Source organism: Talpa europaea, assembly GCF_964194135.1.
Source record: "Talpa europaea genome assembly, chromosome: 5".
Classification (NCBI taxonomy): domain Eukaryota; kingdom Metazoa; phylum Chordata; class Mammalia; order Eulipotyphla; family Talpidae; genus Talpa; species Talpa europaea.
In genome coordinates, this window is record NC_140071.1 from 115,727,588 (window position 1) to 115,740,540 (window position 12,953).

The 12,953-nt window shown below is 38.6% G+C and overlaps 1 protein-coding gene across 1 annotated transcript in view; it reads right to left on the reverse strand.

Moving 5' to 3' along the window:
* Window positions 1-3,389: 3,389 nt before the first annotated feature.
* CWH43 (cell wall biogenesis 43 C-terminal homolog) overlaps window positions 3,390-12,953 on the reverse strand; it is a gene marked incomplete at both ends in the record, with an annotated part of 59,597 nt that continues 50,033 nt past the window's right edge. The window contains 2 exons of the mRNA XM_084233491.1: window positions 3,390-3,468; window positions 8,354-8,509. Coding sequence (XP_084089617.1) covers window positions 3,390-3,468; window positions 8,354-8,509 — 235 coding nt within the window. The remainder of the gene's footprint in view (window positions 3,469-8,353; window positions 8,510-12,953) is intronic.

Consider the following 12,953-nt stretch of genomic DNA (forward strand, 5'->3'; position numbering starts at 1 on the left):
CATGTAATTTGGTTTTCCTGGGTCTCCAGCCTGCAGGCAGTACATTGTAGACCTTTGCAGCCTCCATAATTGCATGAGCCAATTTCAAGTATATAATCTCTCTCTCTCCCTCTATCCATAAGCATATGAATGGAAGTGAAAGCTAAATTTTATATATATATATATATTTATATGCACACACATATAATTTATGGAGGGGGGAAAGAGAGAGAGAGAGATTATATACTTGAAACTGGCTCATGCAATATATACATTTATATATAATCCCATATATATGAGATTAGTCTCCCCAGATAGGCTTTTCTCAATATGCCCAAAGTAGGCCTCTTCCATTGTGCCACCTTGGTATGGGGAACTAAAGGTGAGAAGACCTAAGAACCTCAAAAAGTTGATTTTCACTAATTCAACTAATCAGTTCAGTAAAGTGGCAGGATACAAAATCAACACGCAAAAATCAGTAGCCTTCCTATACACAAACAATAAATCTGAAGAAGAAGAAATCAAAAAAACCATCCCTTTTATTATTGAAACAAAAAAAAATCAAATACTTGGGAATAAATCTAACAAAAGAGGTAAAGGACCTATACAAAGAAAACTATAAAACACTAGTTTTTAAAAGATATAGAAGAAGACACAAAGAAATGGAAAGACATCCCCTGCTCATGGATTGGAAGAATAAACATTATTAAAATGGCCATTCTACCAAAAGCAATATATAGATTCAATGCTATTCCAATAAAAATTTCAATGTCATTCTTCAAAGAAATAGAACAATTATTGATGAAATTCATATGGAATCACCAAAAACCCTAAATAGCCAAAGCTCTCCTGAAAAAAAATGAAAGGAATGGTGGCATCACACTCCCAGACTTCAAACTATACTACAAAGCCATAATCATCAAAACTGCATGGTATTGGAACAAGAACAGACACACAGACCAACAGAATCAAATAGAAAATCCAGAAATAAACCCACAGATTTATGGTCAACTAATCTTTGACAAAGGAGCAAAGAATATGCATTGGAGCAAAGAAAGTTTGTTCAATAAATGGTGCTGGGAAAACTGGGTCGCTACATGCAAAAGAATGAAGCTTGACTACTACCTAACACCATGCACAAAAACCAACTCAAAATGGATTAAAGAACTAGACATAAAAACTGAAACCATAAAATACATAGAAGGAAATATAGGCGAAACTCTACATGATATGCACATCAAAGACATCTTTACAGACATATCACCCAAAGCAGTGATAGTGGAGGTAAAGATAAACAGCTGGGACTACATCAAATTAAAGAGCTTCTGCACAGCAAAAGAGACAATAACAAAAACAAAGAGAAACCCCACCGACAGGGAGAACAATTTTGCACACAACACTAATGATAAAGGACTGATCACAAAAATCTACAAAGAGCTGATGAGACTCAACAAAAACAAAGAAAATAATCGAGTCAAAAAATGGGCAGAAGAGCTAAAAAGAAACTTCTCTGAAGAGGAAATGCAAATGGCCAACAGGCATATGAAAAAATGTTCAACGTCACTTGTAATCAGGGAAATGCAAATCAAAACTACAATGAGATACCATCTTACACCAGTGAGAATGGCACATATTAAAAAAACTAGCAACAACAAATGTTGGCGAGCTTGTGGAGAAAAAGGAACTCTCCTGCACTGTTGGTGGGAGTGCAAAACTGGTCCAGCCACTGTGGAGAGCTGTGTGGAGATTTCTTGACCTACTAAACATAGAGCTTCCATATGATACAGCAATTCCACTCCTAGGTATTTACCCAAAGGACAGAGAAACATCAATTCCAAAGAGCACTTGCACCCCTATGTTTATAACAGCACTGTTTACAATAGCTAAGCTTTGGAAACCACCCAAATGCCCAAAAATAGATGACTGGATCAAGAAAATGTGGCACATATACACCATGGAATATTACTCAGCATTCAAAAAAGATAAACACATGCAATTTGCAGCAACATGGATGGAGCTGGAAGGGATCATGCTCAGCGAAATAACCCAGAAAGAAAAAGAAAAATACTGGATGGTCTCACTCAAGGCAGGAATCTAGAAAACTTAAATAAGGGACCAGGAAAAAAGAATAACTCTAAGAAAGAAAAAATCAAAATCAACAAACAACTATGAACCAGAGACACTCTATGGGGGTTGGGGGGCGGGGAAAGGAGGGCTTGGGGTCAAAATAAGGGGGTTGTAATTGTATGGGGAATATAAAAATAAAATTTAAATAAAAAAGAATTACATAAAACAAAAAAAAAAAGTTGATTTTCAATACTGAAAGATGCAGTGAACATCCTAGAGGCTAAAAGAATCTTTGTCCTGTCTCAAACATTGCCCTTTTCCTAACAGAAGAAGCAATCACTACTCCCACTTCTTATGACCTAAAAGAATGTGGTTTGGGGGCTATCATCCAGGTGTAGGTTTATCAGTAAACATGTTCTCCCTGCTGACTCATCTTTTTATCTCAGAGTAAAAGGATGAGTCATCTTCTCCTTATCATGTGAAATCTCCTTTCTCCTTGACATGCCAATCCCTTAAACACTGTGTGTGTGTGTGTGTGTGTGTACACCAACACACATATATGATCTCTCTACCCCAGAGATCAAAAAGCGTCAGGGCTCTTTTCATTCTAAGATGTTGTATGCCTCCCTGAACAACATTCAAAGTCACTATTCCTTGTATAGATGGTGCTACTGGGCTAAATTCTCCCCATCACCTAATTGCTTGGTTTCAGTGAAGAAAATTCATTCCATGGGAGCCCCTTGTATGATGAAGTATGCCCCCTGACAGCTGGTGTGCTAACTGGTTAGAGAATGCTAACATGGTGTGCCATGTACAGGCATGGAGTGATACAAGCATGGGGAAGAGACAGATGATTCCATCAAAGCTCAGGGAACAAGAGTGAAGAGCATGCTAATGATAACAAATCCGCAAAAGTTCAATGGATATTATTCTTCTAACAATTAGACTAAACCTTAAACATTTTTCCCCTGCTTTGTCCCAAGAGGGATTTAAAACCACTTGATTTTGCAAGTAGTTCTTCCAACTTTTCAATAAATCAGTTTTCCATTTTTAAGATCAAAATGGTAAGATGATTTTATTAATCTCTAATAGTAAAATTTTCTTATATTGCTTCACATTCCATTTTTTAGATAATATTTAAGGAAAACAATTTGGAGGACTGTTTTTATTAAGTAATATGTTTTATAAAGTGATAACATTTCCCGCTGCATAGATAGTATAATTTTTCAAAATTGAGGCCCTTTGTGTGCAGCTTCCCACTTTCTTTAATCTCTTCTTTTTTATCTAACACACTTTTGTTTTCATTAGACTTTCCCAATCAATGAATTCTTGTTTTAAATAGTTCATAGAAAGTATTTGGGAGTGCTCATGTGAAAATGATGGTTTTTCTCAGAATTGTGTCCTTCTTTGTAGGATCCAAATCTAAAAAATAAAAATGTAAAAACCATTCAGAAAGATGTTTTTATGTAAATTTTTTACCATAACCTTATGGCTTTACTTATCTATCATAAAACCAGGAGGTATGTGATCAATTATAAAACAGCAAATGGGGCCTCCCCTGGTGGCGCAGGCGGTTGAGCGCAGCGCTGTGAAGCTGTCTGCAGACTCTGCAGTGCTGGTTCCATCCCAGCCAGCCAGGGAGAAACCCACATGGCACAGCAGACCTCTCCTGTCTCACCCACTGCTCCCCTCAGCAGTGTATTTCATCAGTCTGCCTGTTCTGTTCCCTGCTCTGTCTCTGTGAATCTTTTCACACTCCCACGAATCTGGCCAGTACCCCGGTTCTTGTATAAATAAATAAAACTTAAAAAAAATTGAAACAGCAAATGGGGAAATAGAGTTCACACTATGGGAAAGGCTCACTAAAGTTTTAACTACCAAAGTCCTCTTTTTGTGGTTATTCATCATTCCAAAATCACAACTAATTAAGGATTATTGACTCATAACATTGGTGAAGAATGTCTGGATTTTCTCCTCAGTTTGAATAATGTCTATTTTATAAGTGAAGGGATCATAAAATCTGAAATGTTATTCACGTTTCATTTATGCATATATGAAATCTATTTTGGCACAACTTCAACTTCTAAGTCTTCCACAAGTGCTCATGCACGGCACATTAACTACTCTACTGATGAATAACTAATTACATAACTCAGGTTGGTATGATGAAATACAGAAAGCACTGGAGAGGAGACAATTGAGGACCTGAGCAAATGAGGTCACTGACTTCCTTTTCTTAATCAGCAATCTCAATATCCAACTAACCTCATACTATAGAAGGTAGGAGATCTATTTACTTTGTCATCTCAAAATAGGAATGATAAGGAATATTAAAGTTTTGCAGACTTCGACTGTGCTATTTCAAGTCTAGAACTGAGTCCTATAGAAGTAATCAAGTATATTCCTAAAGATATAAGAAGTCCCTGGGAGAATTTTTTATAATAATGAAAGAACAAATGTGTAGAAACAACTAGAATGACTAATTTGTTTGGTATATCCATACCATATAATCATTAAAATATTTTCAGAATACATTCTATGGAAGGAAGTTCATCATGTTCTATTTGGATTAAAAAAAACAGGTTAACAAATAAAATGAATACACATAAGCACACATACATATATACATTTCATGTATTTATAAAGTTGGGGTATTTTGTAATATATAGATACATATGCAAATGAAGGAAAAGATGTATACAAAATTACTACCTGTGATAACCTTTGAATTGCTTTTCTCTCCACTAGAACACAAATTCTATAGGACAAAACTTAGTCCATTCATCACTCTGTCCTTAGTGTCTAGCACAAGGCCTAGCAGAGTCTTGGCACAGTGGTACTCAATGAATATCTGTTAAGCTATGGGTTTTTTTTTTCTCATCATTGCTTATCACTGGTGAAATACAAATCAAAACCACAATGAGCTGCCACCTCCTATCCATGAGAATGGCCCATATCAGAAAGCAGAAATAACAAGTATAGAAGTTGAAGAAAAAAGAACCGTTGTGCACTGTTGTTAGAAATGTACAATGCTTCAGCCACTATGAAAAACAGTATTGAGGTTTCTCAAAATATTAAAAGAAGACCTGCCATATGATCCAGCAATTCCACCCCTAGGTATCTTACCAAAGAATGCAAAAGGACTAATTTGAAGGGATACATGCACATCTGTGCTCATTCAGCACTATTCACAATAGCCAAGTTATAAGTGCCCAAGGACCAATGAGTGAATATGTAACATGTGGTACATACACACACACACACACTGGAATACTACACAGTTATTAAAAAACACAAACACATGAAATCTTGTCATCTGTGACAACATGACTGGACCTGAAGGGGATTATGCTAAGCAGAATAAGTCAGAAGGAATAAAACAAATGCCAGATGATTACACTTATATGTGGAGTATAAAGAAATCAAAGCAAAGGAACAGACAAAACTAAACCAAAACAGGGCCTCCCTGGTTGCGCAGAAGTTGAGTGCTGCGCTGCAAAGGTGTCCGCAGCCTCTGCAGTGCCGGTTCGATTCCCCGCCAGCCAGGGAGAAACCCACATGGTGCAGCAGACCTCTCCTGCCTCACCCACTGCTCCCCTCAGCAGTGTCTTCACTCCGTCTGCCTATTCTGCTCCCTGCTCTGGCTCTGGTGAATTCTCTCACCCTCCCGTGTTTCTGACCTGTACCCCAGTTCTTGTAAAAAATAAATAAACAAATCTTAAGAAAAAGAAACTAAACCAAAACAAACCCTAGAAACTTGGTTTCAGAACTGAGGCCAGTAGGGGGTCTCCCTGGTAGAGCAAGGGGTTAAATCACAGCACTATGGAGCTATCCGCAGTCACTGTGTCACTATCCACAGTCACTGTAGCACGAGTTCGATCCCTGGCCACAGAGCTAACCCACATGGTGCAGCAGAACTGAGGCTACTGGAGAGAGTGGAAAGCAAAGGGGAGGCCTGCGGACTGTAACAGAGTGCTATTGGTACTCTGCTGGTGGGCATCATGTGGTAACTTGCATCTGAAGAGGTGTAAATCTATATCCCTAAATCATATACAGTGTTGTAAACCAACCTTACCTCAATGAGAAATAATTTACTATTAAAAAATAAGAAAATAAAGTAGTACACACACCCTCAAAATAGAATGATTATGAATTCATCCTAGACATCACTATCCATACTTCACTCAGTTGCTATGATTTCAAAAATTACTAATTAGATTTCATAAAATATACCCTCAATCTATTATCAGATTGCCTATAATGCATTATACTGATAATTATGATGAATCATTGGCAAAACTGGTATTCTCTCATTTTGACCTTAAAAGATGGGCATTTCATATAGGTTAACCTCATTTAAGAGTGCATACTATGTCTGGGATGTTATAGAAATGGGATTTTTGGTAAGCCTAATATTCTTTGACTACTATCTTATCAATTTTCATTTGTACACCTATAAAAAAATTTTCAAATTAAGGAAGGCCTTCTATGTATGCCTCTGCTATATCCATAATTAAACAAGTGGGTAAGCACATCAAGCTGACTTCATATTTGGTCTGGATCAGCGTGCAGTGGTGTTATTTGGATAAAAGTAACAAAATATGTTATTTGGACTTCTCTGCACTCCGGTATAGGAGAATAAGGACATAGGAAAAGCTTTTCTTCCCAGATCTTCTGGTTCTATTTAAGAAGTGACCTTAATCAGAAAAAGGAGGGACACTTCTGTTGTACTTCTACTGTTACTACTATAAATACTATTGTTGCCCTGCAGTACTGGCTATGTGAGCATTCACTTTGCACTAGTCTAAGAACTTTATGTGTCATTCAACCTCAAAGAACGTTAGGGGGCAGGCACTGCTACTTTTCCCATTTTGCAGACGAGTGGCTTGCGGCATAGAGAGTAAGCATCTCGCCCACAGTTACTCAACTGTTTGTTGACAAGAGTGAGGATTTGAACCAGGCAGCATGGCTCCAGAGCCCACACTTCTTACAACCACATTACATTTACATAGGACAAGATCGAATAAGTAATGGAGCAAATCAAGACTTGGTCTAGTTTCTCCACAAAGTCATTGCCCATACATTGGTACAATTTTTTCTTTTTGTAAGGAGAGAAAAAGAACAAAAAAGAGAATGGATAAACATTCCTTTTCCCTCATCAAAATGAGGTCTGAGGAGTTTCTATAGCTGCAGCTGGTAAAAGTGGTAGAAATGTCAAATAATAAAAATGTATATAATTCGCTTAGGTTTAGTTTTATGCAGACGTTTTTTCTCATTTCCCAGTCATGGGAAGAAAAAAGAGCACATACTCTAAGTCACGTGTTTTGCTGTAAATAGATTTCTCAGATAATGTCTATTTAAAACTAAGCAAAATCCAACATATTTCAGATGGTAGAACATCTGTAATGGAAACAAACGATCAGCTCACCGTAGTCGCAATCCACTGCACATTAGAATAACCTAGAAAGACTTTTGGAACCCAAAGTCCTGACCAGCAAGAGCTCCTGAGGAATAGGCCTGGGTGGGGGTCTGGTAGTAGTAGCTTTAAAAGCTCCCATATGGGTCTGCGTGCAGTCAGTGCTGAATCACAGGAACCCAACGAGGCCCCCTTCCCACTTCTAGTCTGACACTGATGAGCCATGCAACCCTTGTGGAGTTATCTCCCTGTTCCTCTGCCTGAGCTTCCTGACTTATAAAATGGGGATAAGAAGAGTACCATCCTCAAGAGAACTAATCGAGCACCTAGAACAGAGTCTGGGAATACCAACATTCAGCAGCTGTTATGGTGTTAATGACGGCGACCATGCCAATGTGATTTTATTTTACCTGAGGTTTTTCCCAGAAAGCAGGAACCATGACTTCAACCCAAGCAGGATTTTTATCATCTTAACCATGAGTTCTCTTACGAAAAAAGTTGTAGAACCAGGGGCCTCCCTGGTGGCACAATGGGTTAAGACCTATGAAGCTGTCCACAACCACTGCAGCATGAGTTTGATCCCCGGCCGGCCAGGGAGCAACCCGTATGGTGCATCAGACCTCTCCTGACTCGCCCGCTGCTCCCCTCAGCAGTGTACTTCAGTCTGTCTGCCTGTTCTGTTCCCCACTCTGTCTCTGGTGAATCCTCTCACCCCCCAAACATCTGGCCTGTACCCCAGTTCTTGTATGCCTAAATAAATAAATCTTTAAAAATAAATAAAGCTCTAGGACCAAATATAATTTGCAGTTCATTGTCAGGCAACATTTAGTTTCCCTAGAGAGCGTGTTGCACCTTATAACTCTAGTGCATAACCTAAAGGAACTCACTCACCTGGGATTGAAATGAATATTCTCAGGAACTTCCCTGTGGTTTGTGACCACTCTCTGATTGTCTCTGTAATTACTGGGATTATCGGGGATCCTAAATTTGGCCACCTGAATTTCAGAGTCACTCAGTTCAGCATGGGAGATTCTTGCATAGCCCAATCTGCAACAGAAAAAGAAATGGTTGGTAAAGGTTTTATCATCATATAGAAATAGAATGAATTCTAGTAGATGACACCTTCATTATTCAGCCAATTTCTTATTTCTAACTCTATTCTGTATATTGCTAACATTCACTTGATTTGTTACTCTAAATATATATCAAAATATTACTTTTCTGATATAAATGAAATTGGAAACTGCACATACGTTTGTTTAATTAACCAAATGTACTTGGCAACCTTACTCTATTTTTCACACTAATGAATATTCTGTCTGTACAAACTGCCTCTCACACAATTATGTTTTGAGTCAGCAACAGGAATTTTACAGCATGACCAGAGCATAAGCCTAAATCCTTTCTTACCTTTAAAAATCCAAATACCACAGGCCTATTTATATCCACATTTACATGTCTAAAATAAAAGGTTTTATATGCCTGAAAAATTTCACATCCTGTTTTTGCTTAGAGCTTTCAGTTCCCCAGGATATTCAAAGCACTTTATAGATGTAATCCACAGTTATTGATAAACTTAGATGGGAAATGGAGAAACTGCAAGCAGCCAAGAATTTATTTATATATATATATATGTTTACTGTATCTATATATGTCCTCTTTGAAAATAAATAAATAATTAAGTCAATGCATTTATTCTATGGAAACCCAAAGTTCAGACCACCCAGAAGTCAATGAACACACACACACACACACACACACACACACACACACACCCCAAGTTCCTTCTACATTCAGGCTCCCTCCTGGGTCCTGGGGATAAACAGTGAACAATACAAAGCCCTTGCTTTCATTCTAGTTGGGGAGACAAATTAAATGTGTGCATATGCATGCATATCCATCAGGTGGTGACAAGTGCCTAAAGTGCTAAGGGGGGAAATCAGAGTGAAAAGCATAGGGACTACTTGGTGCCAGAAGTTGCTATTTTATAACAAATGGTCAGGATATATCTCTTTGATAAATGATGTTTGAGCAGAAAATTGAATGAAATGAGGGAGAAAAATCATAGCGATAATGGAGAAAAGGTGTTCTAGGGAAAGGGAAGGGAATAGCAAATGCAAAGGTCCCAAGGCAGAATGTGCTGGGATTTTTTGAGACTCAACTCCACAAAGACATAAGTAGAGTAAGGGACAACATATTAGATGAGCTGGGGACTGGTAGGCAGATTATGTAAAGCCTTCCTTGCTGACACGTATAAGGACTTCAGATTTTTTCTAAGCGTGAGATGGGAACCAAGGGGTTTTGTGCAGAGATGTGATGTCCACTGTGTAGAGAATAAACTCAGAAAAAGGCTTAAAGTAACAAGACCATTTAGGAGACCAATGCAATTAAAAAAAAAAAAAGACAACAGGATCTTCTTGTACCAGAGTGGTAGGAGGAAGAGCACTTTTAAAAAGTCTATAAATTGGGCTTCCCCTGGTGGCTCAGCGGTTGAACACTGGGCTGCGAAGATGCCCGCAGCCTCTGCAGCGCTGGTTCAATCACCGGCCACTGGTGAGGGTCCCACACGGTGCGCAGACCTCTCCTGCTGCCTCCCCTCAGCAGTGTATTTCATCGGTCTGCCTGTTCTGTTCCCGGCTCTGGCTCTGGTGAATTCTCTCACCCTCCCGCGCTTCTGACTGTGCCCAGTGCTAGTATAAATAAATTTTTTTTTTAAAAAGTCTGTAAATTACATACAATAGAGACAAAACAGAAACCCAAAGCCAGGCAAGGAAGACAGCATGTCTGCCCAGCATGAAGGGTAAGAGAAGAGCTGTGAGGACATCAGAGGTGGGTCTCAGCTATCTGACAGGATAATATATTTGTCTAAACTCAGGTCCCAAATCCCTGCATTTCTTTGTAATTCTAGCTCACTGCCTTTAGTAAATCTAGGTTATTTATTTCCCAAATCTCTAAGATCAAAGTTCTAACCTATTTCATAGACACTCCCTTCAAGCATCTTCCCAAAAGTCCTTAAAGATAAGAAAAATGACAATTCAAATCTTCCATGATAGCAGGGAATCTCTCATTTTTGTAAGTAAATATTTATTGCTAAGTGTGGGGCATTGAACTAGGTGATGATGATAAAGTTTATAGAATTGGTTTTGCAGAAAAAAAACTGAAAAAACACTAGTCCCAGGCTTTATTAATTGGGTATTATTGAAATTACCTTTCCATTTTTTACAGATTGAATGTATGTGTGCCTCCTACAAATTTATAAGTTGAAGCCCTCACCAGAGTGTTTACAGATAGGGCCTCCAGGAAGTAAGACTTAAGGAGGTTTTAAGGATGGGGCCCAGGTCCAATAGGATTAGTGTCTTTATATAAAGAATCTCTCCCTATCAATCTCACCCTTGATCTGTCTCCAGAACTGTGAAAAAAATAAATGCCTGTTGTTTAAGCCACCCAGTCTGTTGTACTTTGTTCTAGCAATCTAAGCAAACTAAATACATCTTTGACAGTCATACTGAATACATATATCAAAATATTTTTATCTAAAAATTTGCCATCCCACTCTCCTAAAGAGAGGTAGTAAAGGTCTTGGCCCACATGTGTACAGAGCTCAGTGATTAGCAATTATTGGCATTGGCACTAAAAATACCACTGTTCCTTGGCAACTAACAACTTGAAATTATACCTATTTCAGTCTGTGGCTTAAATTGCTTTCTAGAAATTCTAATATCCCCATTAAAACAACCATTTTAATATGACTTTAAGGAAAGAATGTTTTCAATCTGACAAATCAAATACTTTACAAATCTAACACTTTCATATGCTCTCACTTTAAACCTTTGAAAACTCCAAAATAATAGCCAAGCTATGTCTCCTGTAGCCATGCGGGCATGTGTTGGACTTCAATAGAGTTTCTGCATTGGTAGTGAAACCAGAATGATCTTAACATCTCAAGAGCCTCCTTGACCCACCTCAGTAAGTATATGAGCCCATTTTTGTGGTTGTCCAGAACCAGCAAAGGTTACTATTTTACTAAATAATATCCAAAGTCCTTAAGCAGAATCTACAGAAACTTACAAGATCTACTCTCTTCCTCTTTTGACCCCTTATCTCCTTCACCTCCATCCCCCCACACATACTTTCTAGCCCCACTAGTCTCACTTCTCTCGCTTATCCACCCAGCATTCCTGCCTTAGGGCTTTTGCATTCATTGGTCCTTCTACCTGGAAAGATCTTCAAATCTAGCTCCAGTGTCACCTTCTCAGAAAAACCTATTCAACACCTTATTTATAATTGAACCCCATCTCCATATTCTAGATGTTTCTTTTCTTGCTCAAAGTTTTCCCATCACACTCTTGGCCTCCAAAAATACAACATCATGGAATTAGCAACCATGCTTATTGCCTAGCTTCCCTCCACCACGAGAAGAGTTCTATTTGTTTTATTTGTTGCCTATACCCCTGGTGCCTGGTGTGCTTTATGCCCACCAGGGCTTGCTGAATGACAAATTGGATAAAGAACAGGAATACCTAAGAGTTTGCTTTCACCAAACAGTAACTGAACAAACCTTATATCCAACGGGAGAGAAACTGACTCTGTGGTTCTCTATTATTCTTAGACAGCAGACATTTTCTCTCATAAATGTAGATCACAGATCTTAGAAGGGGTGATCAGTTCAACATCAGCCTGTATCTTTAGGCAGGCAATGCCACAGCACCTCAGGGTGATGAACTGCTCTATATAGAGGAGGGACTAGAGCAAGAGTGGCCAATCCTAAAAGCACATGTCAGAGTTGCCAGTGGCGTCTTAAGAAAAGTAATTAGAACCTCAGGTCAAATATCTCCAAACAGATTCTGTACTAACAGGAGTACTGTGAGCAGCAGATACGGTCTCCAGCATGTTCCTGCCACTGGAGAACTCTGTAAGTGGAGGAAATCAATCACTGTATACATGCTCTGTACCCCCTTACCTCTCTCACATCAGCCCCATCTCACTCTACCGCAGTCACACTGACCACCATACTATCACCCAAAATACCAAGCATGCATGCCACTCAAACTTTTGCACCTGCTGTTCCCCTTGCCTGGAATGCTCTTCCCTGAATATAGACAAGAGGATTCCCTCATTTCATTCAGGTTTCTGCCCAAAGGTCACTCTATCAGAGCAGCTACCCTGCCCCACTCTGTAAAATATCCACCCACCCCTGGACTCCCAAATCCTTCTGACCTGACTTAATTCAACATATTTTCACCACCTTGATATCTTATGTTCTTATTTCCTGTCTCCTTCCACTGGAATGTAAACTCCAGGATAGTCAAGGATTTGGTCCTTATATACCCATTGCCTAGAACAACATTTGTCATATGGTAGGTATTTAATACATACTTTTTGAATAAATGAATGAAGAATGAATGATTAGTTCTTTCTTTTTTAGCATTAAATTGCTCTTTGTTTAAAGAAATATTGCCTTCAAAACAAGTTTACACACTAACATTTTTGA